Consider the following 19,141-nt stretch of genomic DNA (forward strand, 5'->3'; position numbering starts at 1 on the left):
CTTCAACCTGTAGATGTATTACTGCAAAGATGTGCAAGAAAACTAGAGCTTTGGATAAGTTGGAAAATCTTTGAATCCTCTTAATCACTCCAAGTAATGATGGTCGTACTTCCTTAAAAGCTGTACTAACACTGTTCTTCCTGTTCAACTGTTCTGCCAGTTGAAACTGTAGTGCCCAAGTCTACAAGTCCCAGTCCCAAGTCTCTCTTCAAAAGCGATGAAATTCATTCAAACAAAAAGGTGATTGTTGGAGATGTGGCTTGCTCCTGTAAAACGTATTGCCCTCCTCTTCTCTCCTTGGTCCCTTCAGTCCTTCTCCAACTCTTCTCCAAATGCATTTATCTTTTATTTTCTGTTCACGTGTTCCCTCTCCCTTTCCTCTATTGCTGTCAGTTTCTTTGTGTTTCCCCCCCCCTCCTCTTTTTCCAGTTTTCTCTCTGCTTCTCTCAGCATTTCATATTCCTCTCTTTGGTTCCCCAGTCTCATCTTCTCCACTTTTTCCATTACTCTCTTGTTCGATTCACTCTCTTCCTCCATTCTCCTTCCTCTCGATTCCTCTCTGTGCTTGATTTTCTATTTATTTTTCAAGGTGGATGTCAGAGTTATTCTTTCTTTTGTTTCATCTGTTGTGTGCCAAACATTGTGGCAACTATTTCTGAAAGGCCTCTGGTGTCTGGCCTTGCATTTTTTCCAGACATGAACTGTCTGTCCAACAAAAGAAATCATCAGAGAAGAGATTGTCAGTTCTGTCTGACTTCTAGTTCTTTTCTCTGCAAACAGATCCTTCGACCTTGGCCTTCTGCACAGCCAAGCCTCTGGGTTTCTATCACTGATTTGGTATTTGTTTTTCGACCTGACTACCACAGACACTCTTTATTTTGTAATCCACTGGACCACCACCGCCTTTTGGTTGGATGTCGTTCTATAACTGTTTCTTTCACCGTCAAATGAAAGGTGATTTCTTTCTTGCACTCTATTGGTGAGTTTAGACCAGGCTTGTTCTTGTATTCTACTGTTGAAAGAGGACTAGATTCTTCCTCACTCCTTTGCAGCAGCTGAAGTCGGCTCCTCCTCAGCGGGGAGTCCGTTCACTTGTGGCTTTCTCTTTTAATGCCTTTTCTGCTCTTTCTCCACTTGCCTGTTCGCAGAGTTGAGTATCTTTTCTTTCCCCTGTGATTATTTTTCATTATTCACTGCCGTTTCACCTGATTGTCTATTTTCTTTGTGTTGACTGATCTGACTCTGTAGAGCCGCTGTTCTTATGGGATGGTGTTTTTTTTTGTTTTTTTGATGGTTTTGTGGGATAGAGATAAAAACATTTCTGTCTCAACTCCCGACTTCACCAACAGCACCAGTGTTTTCCCCTACAGTTTTAATGAAACCTAAACCTATGGCTTAAATTATGTTTAAGAAACAAAATTTCATAATTAGTTTGCCAAATATTACTATTAATAACTACAGAGTTTCTTGTAGGTGTCGTCTTGAATACATATGTTTTCCATGTAGGGAAATGGCCATCAGACAAAGGTGTAACCTAGCATCACCTTGACACGGTTTCTGTTTGTAATAAGCTAAATGGTTACTATTGTGGTCCTTTTGAAGCTATTGATGATATTTTAATGCCACAAGTTTATTTTCCCCTGCCATGCATATACATATATATATATATACGTTCACACAGGTACAGACAGTCACAACATGGAGCTTCCCAGTACAATCAGTCTTTCACTGTTGTTCACTGAGCAGCTCCACTGCGGCTATGTCTGATTGGATGGCGGTGAAAACGTCGCATGACATTTAATTAATTGAGCCAAATGGTCTGTGTCTTCAAGTCATGCTTGGCCTTTTCATTTCAGGACTAACTTGGTATCAACAGCGACGTCCTGAGGCCATTCAGAGTAGCCTACACTGGCCGACTAATAAACATTAAAGGATAAGGCTGGTGTTTTTTAATGCATTGCTTACCGTCAACAATCCTGTGAAAATAACAAAATTATTTTCATAGGATTTGTTGACGGTAAGCAATGCATTAAAAAACACTAGTGTTATCCTTTAACTGCTTATTCAGAATTCAAGATAAGAAGAATATCAAACCCTGTTCGGTTTCACTTTAATAGTATCAATTAGAATATTGCTAAATTTTAAAATATATTTCTCCCATTCACCTCTTTTTCACTGTAGAGATCCAACCAATCAGAATCAACATTTCAGACAAGTAGCAAGCACAAACTATTCTTCAGCCTAAAGATAGAAAATATAGTTACGGCATTCTTTACATATTTTTTTATTTATCTGGGCTTAAACTATGATAACGATGATAGATGACGTACGTGTGTGTGTGTGTGTGTGTGTGTGTGTGTGTGTGTGTGTGTGTGTGTGTGTGTGTGTGTGTGTGTGTGTGTGTGTGTGTGTGTGTCTGTCTGTCCACTGGAGGTGAACTTGGCTGCTGGATGCTATCAGTGCGCTGCAGGCCAGCAGGTTTTCTGTCAGTGTTGGTCTGGCATCACACCCATAACGTTAGCCTTATTTTCTCTGTTTTGAAAAACGAGACCGAGGACACTGTCTATGCGAGGACATAAAAAACAATATAAATACTAAATAGCGCAATAGGTGAGTGTATTCTAAAGTTAGCTTACAGAATAGAAGCTGCCAGAAGTTGCGGACGAAGGGCTAACTTAGCTGACGTTAGCTACCGAGGCTAGCGAGCAAGCTGTGCATCCACCCTGGCGAGTAACACAGTTAAAGTGCTTACTAACTAACATTATTGAACAAAGACCCCACCGTAGTTTTCGCAAAGTTTTGCCCTGACTGTAAATCATGACGTTTTTCGAGCCGAGTGGAGCGACCATCACCGGCACCAGTCCTTAACAGACCTCAAAGTCAGGTAAGAGGAGACTGCAGCTAACATGCTAAATATGCTAAGTTAGCTAGCTAGTTACTCAGTGTGACTGAAGGATGAGTCACTGTTTTCCAAAACAAAGTGGCAGTCAGAGCAGAGAGGGTTCACACGACGTTTGTTAAGTAGCTAGAAGTAACTTCACTAGTACTTATTTTTACCTGTCACTTCTCTTCTAGCTTGGTAGCGTAGCCGGGTTGCTAACGTTAGCCAACACTTCATGCAATTCTGACCTCGCTTCACCGTACATGACAGCTAGCTAGTTTACAACATAGTTTTCTGTGGAGTTTTAGCCGGCTGATTATTTTGAAATGTAATTCATGGCTGTCGTCTGATTTGTCCCTTGCTGTAACGTTAGCTGTGGTTGAAACCATCCAGCTTCAAAACGGCAGCAGAGGAGAAGGCTCGGTCACTGGACTCGTCCCCTCAGCACACAGGCTCAGCATCCACCTCAAAGATGGAGTTGGCAATGGTAAGTGCACCTGCTGGCTGGCATGGTCCGATGTGGCTATCATGCATATTATGCGTTTTATGATAAACACATTAAAGATTAAAAGATTAAATCCCTTTTTAGATGTTCTTGTTACCAACTGAATTTCAGTAGCCTATTCTATTCATATTTTATCCATGTTAAGTTTCCCTCACCATTGAAATGGCTGGAATTGGGGGAAAAAGAAAAAAAAAACTGTTGAAATTAAAGTGAACCAATTTTACTACTGCCAACCCTTTGTGATCTTCAAAATATCAGCACTTTCACTATTTTACTATCCAAATTGATATTTATGATAGAAAAGCACATCCAGACAAAGTTGTTTGGTTGGTTACTAATGCCATTTGGTGGAGAACTTCCTATCACCTTACAGTACCGTGAATGCATCAGTCTTCAGTATGACTGGCACCAGTAGGACCTGAACTCCTGATAATGTTAGCGCCATGTGCTTCCTATTGAATAACACAAGACTACCGCTGCCACTCACCTGAAACCATCTGAAACCTGCTGAAAGGCATAGAAGTGAAGCCAAACCAATTTTCCTCTGGCAGCGTGTCATTTGTTCATGACTGTTTGTTGCCATGGCATCTTTTTCAAAGGTGGGACATTGCCCATCTAGAGGGCATGGCTGCAATGTTGGATTGATTTTCATGCTTCAGACTTGATTTGATAGGATCATTGCTCCAGCCGCAGAAGCACTGAAATCCAGTGTCTTAAATCACCAGTTATTCTTTTAAAAATATGATTATGGTTCAGATTTTTGATTGGATGAAGTGTTTAATTATATGATACTGTATTGATCACCGTAGGGAAATTCTCTTCACTTGCCACCTCCACTGGGATGCATGATTTCAGGCGTGTAGGCGGCCACCTAAAGACTAGCATTAACAGACTCCCACTACTATACATTTGCTGTGACCCACATTTACAGTCTCCTTTACACACAAACACACACACACACACACACACCCCACATATCCAGCCACTGCATGACTCATGCCATTTGACAAAGGCGGAATTTGGCAGCGAGCTTTTCAGTGGGGAGAGAGCAATACAGCTGTGTGAGTGTGTCGCTTAAGATAGAGATAGAATCCCATAGAAAAAGGCAGCGTGGATTAAGCTTCTGCTTCGGCTCTGAAAGGGGGAAGGGAGGAGGAAAAGCAGGAGCAAGCCATTGTGGGTTGGCAAGAGAGAGAGAGAGAGAGAGGGGGAAGGAAGAGAGAGATGGAGGTTTATTCTATAATATGCTATTTGTAGCGGCAGTATCGGAGGGAGAGAGAGGTGAAAGGGGGCAAAATGCAGGAAAAACAGGATTCCCCAAGCGGCCTGGGGAAGGTAGGGGAGATGGAGTGTGTGTGTGTGTGTGTATGTACATAAATGTGTGCCTGGGAGCATGTATAAGAAGTAGTGTATAGAGCCTACTTATGTGGTGTGTGTGTTATGTATTGGTTCCGTGAGTGTATCCTACTCGCATGTAATTGTAAAGCAAACAGTTTATGTACGCTGTGCAGCTTTTATGTGGTCATTCTTTCATTCTTTCTTGTCATTATTGTGGTTATTGTTATTATTGTGGTTATTGTTATTGCCTCTGTTCCTCAGTTTTTCACATCTTTGTCTGTCTGTCTGTCTGAATATTAAGTATCTGTACATTAACCTCCAAATGCGGCTAAATTTAGTGTCCGTCTGTCCGTCCATGTCTGTGTCTCATGCCCCTACTGTCTGTTTGTCCATGAGGCGTGTAACCACCGATAACGCTGAGTCTCAGCGTGATTCTTCCCGACAGCCCCTGTGTGTGTGTGTGTGTGTATGTGTGCGCGTGTTTGTGTGTGTGTGTGTGTGTGTGTGTGTGTGTGTGTCCCTGTCTGTCTCTGCACATCTGCATCATCTCCACTGGGTTCTGTCTGTGTGGGAAGTTGGCCTCTGTTTACAGCCTCATTTGTCTGTATGTAGAAATGCTATACAAAGCATATTTGTATTGATATTCAAGTTATAGCTCTATATATATGTATTTAGGTGAAATGCTCATTTATTTGACGCACATTTCTGTCGTGTCAGGATTTTTGCCGTATTAATTAATTCTTCGAATCAGTTTTTTTCTGCTGTTTTGAGAAAGTTGTATCCTGTGTGTTGCAGTGAACAAACGTGTCCGACACCACATAAAATATTGAATTGCATAATTTCATATAATGCTTTTTACAGGGTGACTAATCCTTTATCCTTTCTTTGTCTTATCCTTGTCTCTCTTTGTCTTCTTCTCTCTCCTTCTCCTCTTATCTTTTCTGTCCCCTCTAATCCCACTTTCTCTCTACATCTCTCCCTTCCTCTTTTTTCTCCATTCCCCCTCTCTGTGATTTCTTTCCACCATTCCTTCCCCTCATTCCCTCTCCTTCCCATCTCTCCTTCGTCTCTCTCTCTTTCCATTCCTCTGTTTCTCTCTCTTCCACCTTCTCTCTCTCTCTCTCTGTGTCATTGCCCCCAGGCTCACCCAGCTCTCAAAGCCTTTATGTGTGGCTCTCTCAGCGGCACCTGCTCTACGCTGCTCTTCCAGCCTCTGGATCTGGTCAAGACACGCCTGCAGACCCTGCAGAACAACACCAAGCCAGGGTGTGTGTGTGCACACACATACACAGACACAAGTCCAGTGTGTGTGAACACATGTACACACATTCTGCACATAAGCATGCATGCTGTCAGGCACGTGTACAGATCAGCGTGCTCATCGTGTTTATCTCTCTGCCATTTTCCCTCTCTCACTTTGACTCACACACTCATACACAAACACACGCGCACCATGTCAAGCAACATGCTCTCCGGGCACGTATGACACACACACACACTCACACACAGTAACAACGAAATCTGCAGGCAGTCTGAATCCGCTGTTATGACCCATATAGGGCAATTAGTCACACCAGCATCATGTAATTAGTCATGCTCACAAGCCACTAGGCTGCAATTACCTCCGCTAAGGACAGGCACAGGAAATGTTAACAGCAAAAAGGGGATTTTTATTTTAAACAACATTCCACCGGTACAGGCTATGCCTTGGAAGAATCATTTACCTCAGAGTTGATTCTCTGGGGATTGGGTCTTTTCTTAGTCGCATTGTTCAAGCACTGCAAGTCACACCCGTGTATTTATGTGTCTGCATAAGTGTTGATGTGTGCCTGTGTGTGTTCGCATCTCAGTCTGTGTGTCTGCACTGTCGTATGTGTCTGTAACCATTCCTCAATTTCATCCCCCAGTGCACCGAAGGTGGGGATGTTTACAGTTTTCATCAACGTCATTAGGACAGAGAATTTCTTCAGTCTGTGGAGGGGAGTTTCACCAGTGAGTAACTGACCTCATTTATACTAAGAAACCCTGCAATTATCAGTCATATTACTGTAATTCACATTATGTGCATGTAGCCAGATCTAGCCACATTCTATATTCTGCTCTGGTCCTCATTGTCTCTGGTTATATGGCAAAATGACAAATGAAATTAAATTTAGTTTATTTTTGTTTTCCTTTTTGACACTGTAAATTACTTCATTAATTAATTCATAAAATGTATTTAATAATTGTAGCTTGTGTAGATGGACATATAAACATAAACCCTGACTTCAGAATATATCTATGTGGCATTATTTCTCTGAAATGTGTTTCAAAATCCTTTTGTAGCACAAGAAAATGTGAAGTCAAATGGGATGAATACTTTTCAGGAGCACTAAAGACAGAAACAAAGAAAGACCAAAACACAGGGCAATGTCTAATGTCTAATATTTGTCTGTCAGTGGAAGAACTTGTTCTCCAGCACTGACTCACTGTGTCTTCCTGCTTACGTTAGCATTACCTCCGTCTCCCTCTAGGAACCAGACACTGAGCCGCATGAAGTCTGCTTCCTTTTGTTATGAAGTTTTGTACGGCTGTGGCTCTTGTCAGAACTAGAAATATAGAGAGACAGCGGTAATCTGCCACAATGTGTCTGTTCAAGAACCTACACTTGGGTGTCTCTCTTTCAGTGTTTTGGTTACTAAGTGTCCTTTTCTAAGAAATAGAGGGGCATTAATGTATTTTTTTTGCCACATTACCATTGCAATTTAAATAATTTGAACTTTATAGTATGACTTTTCATTATTTAAAAAATCTGTTTTCCAGCTGCAAATGTAAGATATATCTTTTTTGTAACCCAGGGTTGGCGCTTTTATTCTTTCAGCCAAGACCTTCTTTAACACCATCCCATAAACCATAACAGGCATAATTTGAGAAATCTGTGGTACTCATACAATACTCTCTTCTCCCTCCCCACCGCCAGTCCTTTGTGCGCTGCATCCCCGGGGTGGGCATCTACTTCAGCACCTTCTACTCCCTGAAGCAGCACTTCTTCCTGGACCGGGCCCCCAACGCTGGCGAGGCCGTTCTGCTGGGGGCCGGGGCCAGAACCGTGGCCGGAGTCTCCATGCTGCCCGTCACCGTCATCAAGACGCGCTTCGAGGTGAGCGACAGACTGATGGGGACACTGAGAGACGCCAGAGCCCCACTGACCCTAAGATGGCCGACCGCGTGTTGACATGACAGCAGATAGATAGGTTGATAGATTGATTTATCAGGTATAAAAAGGTACAAACAACAGTTGATAAAATTGTAATTTTGGAGGGAAATGCAGTTTCTTGAAAGATTTTGGTTGGTGTTTTCTTTTAAATTTGCAAGAGAGAAGTGTCAGTCACCAGGTGAGTCTTGCCTTTTACAGAGGGGAATCCAAATATCTTCCAGACATTGCTTCGTAAATTAGGAGTAGTCATCTGATCATGCTGATCATGAGTGTTTTCTGCCATTATGCTGCTAGGAAGCATGTGTGTGCTAACAACAAACTAGCTGGCTAAGAGAAGAGTATTGTGACAGAGAATGAGAGTCTGCGGGGCCAAGGCATGAGGAGCCAGTGATAACATTCAGTTCAACTGGCTGTAAAAACAAAAAAAACCTGCTGTTTCTGCATTTAACAGGCAGGTTGGGGCTTGAATTCATTGAATTTTTTATTTATTTTTTTGACATTTCTAATATTGAAATTTGTTCTGACAGCCGTAGCGAGGGCTGTGGTTGGTCCCGGCATGTTGCCTGTCACCATCATCAAGATGGTGGACTTGAGGTTAGAGGGAGACGGGGAAGAAGTGATTCTGCTGTGGGCCGGCTGATCAAGGCAGAGGGGAAGGGAGACGAGGAAGAAAATTGAGGAATGTCACATGCTGCCTGATCAAAATGGATGGACACAATGATGTCAGCTGAGATAGATGGGAATGCTGAAACAATCCGATTGAGAGAGTGAGAGTGTGTGTGTGTGTGTGTGTGTGTGTGTGTGTGTGTGTGTGCATGTGTTGGACCATTGAACAAGCTCTGTGTCCCCGCTGGCAGAGCTGATCAAAATTGCTTTTAACTGTATGCTGTGAAGAGTTGCCACTGACTGGTTTTGCTGCTCGTTCCGGATGTTGTAACTGTGCGATTCCAATGTCCTGACGCATTGTTATTTTGTGTCTGCATGGTGTTTTCAGAGCGGCCGTTATAACTACGTGAGTGTGGCAGGCGCTCTGAGGAGCGTGTATGAGACAGAGGGCATCAGGGCTCTGTTCTCAGGGCTGACTGCCACGCTGCTGCGAGACGCTCCCTTCTCCGGCATCTACGTCATGTTCTACAGCCAGGCCAAGAGGTCGCTGCCTCAAGGTGAGAGCCACGCCGGAGCGCCACATCAAAATGGAGCCCATTTAAAACGTCAAGTGCTCTGTTGTGGAGCGCCGGCGAATCATACTATTGTACATTCAATCCTAGTCTAGTGTCTTTGAAACTATGGCCTCAGAAATGGACTTTAGCCCTGTTTCTAGTGTGTCCCTACATCATAAAGTTAAAGTCATTTGAGGTGCCTGGCTCTCCAGGGCAAGAGTTTCAATTATTAATTTCAATCCTGGGTGGAAATAGTTGAAGAAGCCCAGATCTGCCTTACTGCATCTCTTAGCAGTGCAATACACAATACGTTTCAGCGTACTGTTGTAATTTTCTCCCGACACTTGGCGTGTCTCTTTCAGAGGTGAGCTCGTCATGCTATGCCCCGCTGGTGAACTTCGGCTGCGGAGTGGTGGCCGGTGTCCTGGCCTCCCTGGTCACCCAGCCTGCCGACGTGGTGAAGACCCACATCCAAGTCAGCCCGTCCCACTGGAGCACGACCGACGCTGTTCGCTACATCTACACGGTGCGTGCTCATTTTTATCAGACATTTTCATTTTCAAAAACTGTATTGGTTTACAGTTATGCCGGTAACGTAACACTGAACTTCCCCCCTCTGTCTGTCCCTCAGGAGAACGGCCTGCGCGGGTTTTTCCGCGGCGCAGTGCCCAGGTCTCTTCGACGCACTCTGATGGCCGCCATGGCCTGGACTGTCTACGAACAGCTGATGGCTCGGATGGGCCTCAAATCCTGAACAGCAACCGTCTGGAACCACATGAACAGAGGGCTGGATGAAATATAAGGGGGCGATGATATTTTTTCTCAGCGAATGCCCTACGCAAGAGGAAGAGGGAGCACAGCAGATCGCAGACTACCAAGATATTGAGCGGAGAAGCAAGGTGGATAGAAATGGTTGAAAAGAGTGATGAGAGTGAGAATGCTGTGTGTATGTGTTTTTGTTGGTTTTTAGATGTTTGTGAAAATGTGCCTGTGTGTATCTGTTAGTGCGTGAGTTCAAGATCGTGGCGTAACACCTCAAACACTCTGATGTCAATCCTGAACTGAAGTGACACTCCCTCGCTGCTGTGAAGTGAACTTATTCCTCCTCTGACTTCGTGTTGGAAGTGAAACTCTCCGTAACACTCCGAGGTACAGCTGCCACCTAATCCACTGACAGAGGGACTATATGACTCTCCTTGTCATCATAGTCGCCTTTGACAAGGTTTTTCGAAAACGCTGCCGAGACAAAAGTGACACTCGGCAAGCTGGTACACTCCGAGTTTCTGCTGAGCTAACCAAAAACAAAGTGCAGCAGAGAGAAAGAGAGAGTGACTCCGGCTTGTGCCATATTTATGAAACTCGCATTAGACTGAGTGTTGTTCCTTACTTGCCAACTGACTTATATTTATTGACAGGCAGACTGACGATTGGACGTTTTGTTTTGTTTCAAGCTCAGACAATCGCAATTAGCCACACTGCTGTGCATTGTGGGGAAAGAACCTAGGCTGGACTGATTAACTTCAATAAGCACAATAAAGCCATTGCTAGCATACTACTCATAACTATGCCGATTTAAACTTACTACTGAGGTGCATCCTTTACTCAGCCTAATCAAACCAGATGTGCTTTCTAAACAAGTAATGATCGTCGATTGCATCTGGACTTGGCAAATGCAAGTCCAAGACATTCAGAGTTGTGATGGTGTATCAGTCCCACCAGGATTTTATGGAGTGTTTTGTGTGTTTTGCAACAAAATGCTTGATTTTGCGACCGCTTTCTCAAAAACCGCAAGGCAATTTACAACGTTTTCTGTGTGTTTAAGGAAGCACTTTGACTTTTTTGTTAGAATTTTTTTTTTTTTAATTTTTTTTTTTTTTATAAAGGGCAAAATCATAATCTTTCAAATATTGGAGTTATTGCTGAATTTGGTTAACTCCTGTGATCACAAAATCTGCAAATCTTGGAGTGTGAAACAGCAATGAGAAGCCTCTTAGCGTATTTCCATCACAATAAGCACGCAAGCGAAGCATTACTCACTCATTGTGCGACTATGTGTGTATGAATCTACAGAATCTGTCAGTATTGGAAAGACATTTTCCAGCCTCCCTCTGGCCTTTGTAAATATTGGCTATATACAGACTTATTCATTGTCACAAATGAAGGCCATATTTTTATGTTGATTGTACAGTGTGCCATTTGCTATGGATAGTATTTATTATTGTTAATATTAAAGACGTGATATATTGAAAAGGATTATTGTATAGAAGTGTTTATCCAGAAAACAATGCCAAATGGAAGCATCAGTAGAAAAGACCGACTGATTTGATTGATGGGTTGAATTTTCTGAGGAACAGTGGCATACAACACTATGAACCCACAGTGTAAACACAACAGAGAATATAGGAAGTCTTGGTAACCTGATAGAACTAGTCACTTATATCCACTATGGTCCCAGATACAGAGCTGGTTATACTGCAAACCCTTTACCTTGCACAGGGCACTGATCAAAGTCAAAGTCAGCACGCCAGTATTACTTCATGAGTATTTATGTGGGAGCCCCCTTTGCTCTGGCTTGGGAGGGTTGCATGTGGGATGGTGTAGAGAGACCAAGAAAGTACAAACCTCTGACTATTCTGATGAAAAACAGTCTAGTGAACACTACTGAAATGAAGGGAGACGTGAGACTGAGCAGTTGAACTTGAGGAACAGACCTACATGGTTTTATCCAAGGCCCCCTTGAGGCTGATGAAGGTACAAGTGGAATGGAGTTTGTGTGACTTGAGTTGATTTCTATCAGCCTCTCTCTCTGTTTGCTGTGTAACACAAACTCTGTACCCAACTGTGCACTATGTGCTGTAATTCACACATTTTGCCTTGCTGGCTATCCTCATCGCATCACATCTGTAGTCTTTGTTGATTTGCTGTTGTGACTATATTGTATATGGTCATTGTTCTAGTAGATATTTGGTCTGTGCATGTGTTTGCTCAGACGGATGCTGTGCCTGTTGGTTTTTAAAGTCAATAAATTTCCCCTTTTTGTAAAAGTCATTGTCTCTTGTGTTAGAATTGGGATGAGGTGAACCATGCTTCATTATAATCAATCTGTATATCTACTCTTATTCATATAAGATCTCTTTATTTAGATGTAGAACTACAATATTTTGGACTTCAAGGCCAGTTTGCCTGCCACTTGTGTTCCTCTTCATCTTGCCTCTCCAGTGCAACACAGCGGATGTAGTAGACATAAATGCACAGACACACAACTTGTGTGTCTGTGTATGGAACCACATGTGAGCCAGAGAGAGAGCCTGCGTCTGCATGTCAGTGTGACAAAACACACGTTTTTTGTGTTTTGCATGAGCATAAGAATTGTTGAGGAATCAGTTCAAGTTGTTTGGTTCATCAGACAGATCCTATTTGATTTTGATTTTGGATCCCAGGTGATATCCTTACTTTTCAGCCAAAGCAACCATGCAACTAGCAAACAATATGTCAGCTAGCATGCTACAGACAACCAAAAGCTAACAAACCAACATGTCAACACTGTAAAGAATCAACATACTGTACCAGCAACCATGCTGCAAAAAAAAACGCACGAGCATGCATACTACAGTCGCACAAACAGCTCAAACCCTATAACACTCCAGGTTCCTACATTAGCTGCTTTGTGCCCCATGTCAGTGTTTCCTTTATTGCCAGATCCACTCATATTTAAAAAGCAAGAATAATGACCAAAACTACTGACTGTGACTTTATCGCAAACACAATGAATGTTGTCTTTCCAATTTTAAGGCTCATCAGCAGTGACTGTTACTAGTTATACGAGTGATTGATGAAGCTTGACAAATGTCAAATCCACTGGTGGAAAGTCTGTTATTACTTGAAATGAAATCCCCTCTCCCCACATTACTAATGAATGGCAGGTGAGCATTCATATAGCGAGTTCAAATTGTTTTCTCTTCTTTGAAAGGATTAAACTTAAGGCTTGGTTACTGAGGAGCATGGCTTTTTTTACTGATGTCCTGTCCTGTACTGACTGCCACTGCAGAGCATTGTTGATAGCCTGCTGTAATCTCAAATATCTCATGCAAATCAAATTCTACTGATTTAAAACATTTGCCATGCATATTACATGTTTTGAATGGGAGTTGTTCCAGTGTTTCAAGTCCTTTCAACATTTCAAATATTCATAGATGAAGCTCATTTTGGGGGTTTTATTGCGGTGATTTACATGATTTTTACATAGCAATTCATACATGCAATGATAGCAATAACTGTAAATTGAAATAGCTAACATTATATCTTGACAATAAATCATCATTATTAATGACTCTAGCGCACCATAAGTGATATGTTCATATAACATATCACTTTCTGGCTGGGAAACAAATATTTTTCTAATATGGATATATAAATATACAAATAAATATAATAATGATAATGATAAATAACAGAAAACCACACCAGAGAAACCACGCAGCCTTTCAGAAGTTAGAATTAAAATGTTCCAGGGGAGGCGAAAAGGATTCAGCCAACTGTACTTGTCGGCACTGCATCTCTATCAACCACATTACTTTTCTACAGTTCATTTTTCTTTGCTCAACTTGAATATCTGACAGTACACATCTAAGATTTGTTCCCCTGCAAAAATGTAATATCTTCTCCGACAAATTGAAAATGACTAAAATAACATGAATGAGACTTAATAGCAGATGAAGTTGAGTTTCTCCTGACAGTCCCAGTTTTCCCACAGTCCCTCTTTGGTCAAAGCTCCACAGGAGTGACTCCAATTTGGACACCGGTGGTCTTGATCTCCTTGGGGCCAGGCCTGGTACTCCAGAGGCTCCCCGTTCACCCACAGCCAGCGGTCTCCCAGGTAACGCAGGCCGATCCACACGCGCTCAGTGGTCTGGGCTTCCTCGATCTCCCTCTGGGCCAGAAGAAGCTCAGTCTCAGAGACCAGGCTGGTGAGCTCAGTGTGATCTTCTCTGCAGTACTGCAGAGCCTCCTCCCAGGACTTCTTCTCCTCCACCACCACCAGGTTCAAGCAGAAGAAGGATAGGTTCATTGCTTCGACATCATGCCATCCAAACCACGGACACCTGATCCAGCAAACACTAACATAGTACTCACCATTAAGGTTACTTGGTTGAATGGCAGCCCAGGGTATGTCTGATGCGTATCCACCTCCTGACCACTTCCAGCCTGTGGGGTTTTCTGGTTCTCTGTAGAGACCGGTCCAGAACAAACCATGAACTGTCCCTTTCGTTTGGTGTTTCAATCTCTCCTCATCACTAGGTGTGGTGATGGGGGAAAGATCAGTGTAATGTTCTCTGCAGTACTCCTGAGCATCAGGCCAAAGCACCTGATACTGGACATAGACATGCTTGCCAAGTTCAAGCTCCTCGGACACAGCTGCAATGAAGAGCAATTTCAAGAAAGTGATCTCCATGGTGGTGAAGTTTAAGAAGGATAAGAAGCGTATGGACGAGTCTTCTGACACTAAAGATGAGTTTAATATTCAAAGTGAAGCATGCGTTTCAGTGTGTTCCCTCTGCTGTTGCTGCAGGAACTGATTACAGACACTGAATGCCTCCCACTGTGTTAAATGTCTCTCAGTCTCATCGTGTCAAGGCTCTTTGCATACATCTGGTAGTTTGCATGTATGCAGAGCTAAATGTTGAGCTCCAGTGGCTGGTCATTCTTTACAATCCTTGACTTGATCCTTGCATCCCCTGATCTTTGTGCAAATGTTTTTATGGACCACACAAATCAACTTATAACGCCCTTTTCTCCAGATTGTGGATACTAAGAGAGATTTTGTCATTACAGTAGATTTTCCATCGTCCTGTCAGTAAAATAAAAATAACAAGCTCCTCTTTTATTAAACTTCCACATAAGTGACACCAACTTGCATACTTTTGAAACTCATGTGATGCAATGGCAATGATTTGAAGGAATTGATCAGGAAAGTGATCTCCATGGTGGTTCAGTCTAAAGATAAGAAGTGTATGGCTGAGACTTAGGACACTAATGATGAGTTTAATATTCCACGTGAAGCATGCGTTGCTGTTGCTACAGCAGTTGATAACAGGAGGCAATGAATACCTCTCATTGTATTAACTGCCTCTTAGTTTCATCAAGCTTTGATACATCTGGAGTCATGCATAGTCAAATCTTGAGCTCCAGTGGCTGTGATAAGACAATAGTGATAAAATAGCATACTTTACTGCCAGAAGCGAAATCAATTAAGAAATTGCTTTTGTTAAATTTGCAAGGGATCAATGAAGTCAGCGAAGCCCCCAGGCATTTCCCTAAACAATTTTGCTTAGGAAATTTATTTCCATTTGACCTTGTGAAAGGATTTGTGAAGCCCTTCCTGTATAAACTCACTCCGCCCGATCATTTGAGTATGTACAACAAAGTCTCTAAAGCCTCTTGACAATACAAAGGCCAATGGATTGGCAAAGTATGGCACAAGCTTTGGTGTCCAGTGCCTCTATGGCAGCACCTGCTATGATAATGATCTGATTTACTTATTGATGACTGTCTTTGATCTCTTTTATTGATGACTTTGGGCCTCCCCAGCCAGAAGGCCCACAATTACCGCTCCTCTCATTTCCTATTCTCCTCAACACTGAGGCGACAGAGGGTGACAGCTCGCGATGAGGTCATGACGTCTCCTGAGGGTGCAGGTACTGTATGTCACTGGACAGCCCCTCTGCTGCCTGGCAGGACGTGGAGGCTGATGGGACAGTCTCAGAGCGACGGACACATGCTGGTATGGAAAGGAGCACAAATATCTGTCAGGCTGACTGACTTGTACTTAAATGACCTCTTGCTGGTTTTAGAGGTTGCAGTTTTAGTGAAACAGTGCTTCAAATAGTAAGAGAACTACATTTAATATAATGGCCGTTAATGAACCAACCCTATCAATAATACTAGAACTAGAGCTGAAACTAAATATAAACTAAACTAAACCTACCAAAGCCACACTGAAAACTAACTAACTAACTAAAACTAATCTGAAATTGAAATGAAAATCATATGAAAATGAGAATTAATGAAAAAGCCAAAACTATAATAACCCTAATGAGAGCCCATGCTGGTTAGGATGCAAAACACAAAGCCTCAATGTCTTATATCCCAAAATGTCAATAGCCTGCTTCATGCTATCTCCTCAGCCCTTCAATACCTGAGGCGCCCATATCAAGATCCCACTGTTCCCTGTTCTTCCCTCCAGTCTCTAACCAAAACTCCTCCTGCCCTTTAGATGTCACATTAACTGGGATCTTGAAGGAGCTCAGGCCCACTGTTGGAGCTGTCTGCACCATTGAAATTTTTGGTGTCTATTTGTTAAAGCAAGCTTTTGCAAAATCAATGAAAGGATTTTTTTTAAATTATATCATGCAACTTCCAAGCTTATAAAAAAAAGCAATATTAACTTTCTTTTTTATTATATCAGAAAAATATGCATTTCTCAAAATATTCCTTTGGTTTTGTTAATATTATGGATACTAAGAGAGCTTTTGTAATTACATGGGATTTTCTATGGTCCTAAAACAATATACAATAAAATGGGTCACAATATACTTTTGAATGATACTTTTAGACAGTCCAATATATATTGGATCTGTTACAGAGTTCCAAGTTACTAAAACTAGACACATCATCTACCAATGATGTCATCTATATGGTAAAAACACTAACATTACTCACCCTAATTACTAACCCTACAACATCATGTGAAGCCCATGCTGTATGATATCCCTTCACCATTCTACATGCACTTGTTATCACTGTATTACTTATTACACTCTGACACTCAGTAGCAGATGAAGCTGAGTTTCTCCTGGCAGTCCCAGTTTTCCCACAGTCCCTCTTTGGTCAAAGCTCCACAGGAGTGAGTCCAGTTTGGACACAAGTGGCCCTGATCTCCTCCTTGGGGCCAGGCCTGGTACTCCAGAGGCTCCCCGTTCATCCACAGCCAGCGGTCTCCCAGGTAACGCAGGCCGATCCACACACGCTCAGTGGTCTGGGCTTCCTGGATCTCCCTCTGGGCCAGAAGAAGCTCAGTCTCAGAGACCAGGCTGGTGAGCTCAGTGTGATCTTCTCTGCAGTGCTGCAGAGCCTCCTCCCAGGACTTCTTCTCCTCCACCACCACCAGCTTCAGGCAGTAGAAGTAGTAGGTTCTGATGCTGGTGCTGGTGCTGCTGATGTAGTAGTCGTAAACACCAGCCCATCCATTAGAAGTCCAAATGCCATAGTAATCATTATGTGGTTCTCCTGAAGCCCAGTTTAGGTATGTAGCGTATCCCCCTCCTGACCACTTCCAAGCGACAGGGTTGCTGCGTTCTCTGTGGAGACCGATCCATCCTGTAAACGCACCTTCACCTACCGCCTCTCTGAACAGCTCCTCACCTCTCGCACTGCTGATGGGAGACAGATCAGTGAAATAATTCCTGCAGTACGCCTGAGCACTCAGCCAGGACATTGATGTTTTGATATAGACATGTTTTGCAGACAAACCCCATACGCTCGAAACAAGGAGCACTCTGAGTAAAGTCACCTCCATGCTGCTTCAGTGTTTTGCTGCGAGCGATGAGAGATTCTGGTTTTCTCTTCTTTCTCTTGGGCTCTGTCTGATAGTCTGGGGATCTATCTGGTGTGTTTATAGACACTTTTAGACCAATAGCAGAGGCCTCCATACTCAGTCACGAGGCTGGAGACAGAAGGAACTTTTGCATGTCTCTATAAACAAGACCTAAGACCAGCTTGAGACATCCAAACACCGTCTGTGTCTCCCAAACAAATCATCGCAAGATGTAAATTCAAAGCATCTTATTTTGTTTGGTTGTTCTGTATTGTCTCTCCAGCAACACTTGATCGCCTCAATGGCTAACAGCCAATGGGGACTCTAAAGAACAAAAAAAAAAAGAAAGAAAATAGAATCAAGGTTCTTGTGGCAAATTATTTTGTGTTTTTATTCAACGCTTGGGAATTGATCTATTGTCTTTTCTTTAGTCAGGATGATTTACTACACTGTTCTGCATCTTGAGACAAAGCACAGATTCTTTTGGTCAGGTTGGCAGACTATTTACTAGATTTGCTATATCATTAGTCAATTTTAGGTTCCCATTAAATATTACATTACAAATTTGGGATTGAATATGTATTTGGCGATCTTCTGTAGGACAGTTTGTGGGATATATTTTAATGAATTAAGTGGGACAATCCCACTGTTTACAGCGACATGTGGTAAGACTAGTGTAGTTTTTCAGTGTGTTACAATGTAGTCACACTAATTGAATTGTTCTCGAACTGCATGCTTGTATAGATGAGGAAGAAAAGAGTGAATTATTGACTTCACACAGACAGGGGACTGTCAGGAGGCAGAGGTACATGGAGGCACTCTCCATAGTGGTGAAGTTTAAAGATCATAAGTGTATGGGTGAGACCTAGGACACTAAAGATGAATGTAATATTCAAAGTGAAGCATGTGTTTCAATGTGTTCCCTCTCCTGTTGCTGTTACAGCTGAGTAGAAGCCACTGAATGCCTCCCACTGTGTTAAATGTCTCTAGTTTCATCGAGTCAAGGCTCTTTGCATACATCTGGAAGTATCTTGAGCTCCAGTGGCTGGTCACTCTTTACACATGCAATCCTTGACAGTGGGTAGAATATCAAAAAATAGAAAAGGGAAAACAATGGTGATGAAATAGCATACTTGATTGCCAAAAACAGTATACATTTAGAAATAGCTTTTGTTAAACTTGCACTTATGTCACCAATGTCATTGAAACCTCCATTGACTGCTCCCCAAACAATTTCACAGTGTAGCACCAGTCATACAATGAGTTACACAGTTATAAAACAAAGCTTAAGAGTTTAAGCAGCAATCCATAATTTGTTTGAGAATATGAAAGATGAATTGAAGAACTACTGTATAGAGCTATAAGCTTTTTGCAATAATACAGACAGGTCTAATGTTTTCCAATAGTAACAAACCATACAGATGTAACCCGTTCATTTACTGCTTCATAAACATTTTAAACTCATATT

General features: G+C 42.3%; 1 protein-coding gene across 1 annotated transcript; it reads left to right on the forward strand.

The window, feature by feature from the left end:
- The first annotated feature begins 2,507 nt into the window (after positions 1-2,507).
- slc25a38b (solute carrier family 25 member 38b) lies at positions 2,508-12,107 on the forward strand. The gene is made up of 8 exons (XM_071922535.2): positions 2,508-2,884; positions 3,255-3,368; positions 5,866-5,990; positions 6,632-6,716; positions 7,684-7,863; positions 8,915-9,083; positions 9,443-9,606; positions 9,712-12,107. Exons 2-8 carry the CDS (start codon positions 3,354-3,356, stop codon positions 9,832-9,834), a joined length of 861 nt encoding a protein of 286 aa, XP_071778636.1. The 5' UTR covers positions 2,508-2,884; positions 3,255-3,353; the 3' UTR covers positions 9,835-12,107.
- The last annotated feature ends 7,034 nt before the right edge of the window (positions 12,108-19,141 follow it).

This window comes from Centroberyx gerrardi, chromosome 3 (assembly GCF_048128805.1).
Source record: "Centroberyx gerrardi isolate f3 chromosome 3, fCenGer3.hap1.cur.20231027, whole genome shotgun sequence".
Taxonomy (NCBI): Eukaryota; Metazoa; Chordata; class Actinopteri; order Beryciformes; family Berycidae; genus Centroberyx; species Centroberyx gerrardi.

What these genes read in the sequence shown, in the direction of transcription:
- slc25a38b (XM_071922535.2), top strand. An exon ending in CAGAACAACACCAAGCCAGG is followed by an intron (nt 5,991 to 6,631) that starts GTGTGTGTGTGC and finishes TTCATCCCCCAG; the next exon opens with TGCACCGAAGGTGGGGATGT. An exon ending in TGTGGAGGGGAGTTTCACCA is followed by an intron (nt 6,717 to 7,683) that starts GTGAGTAACTGA and finishes CCCCACCGCCAG; the next exon opens with TCCTTTGTGCGCTGCATCCC.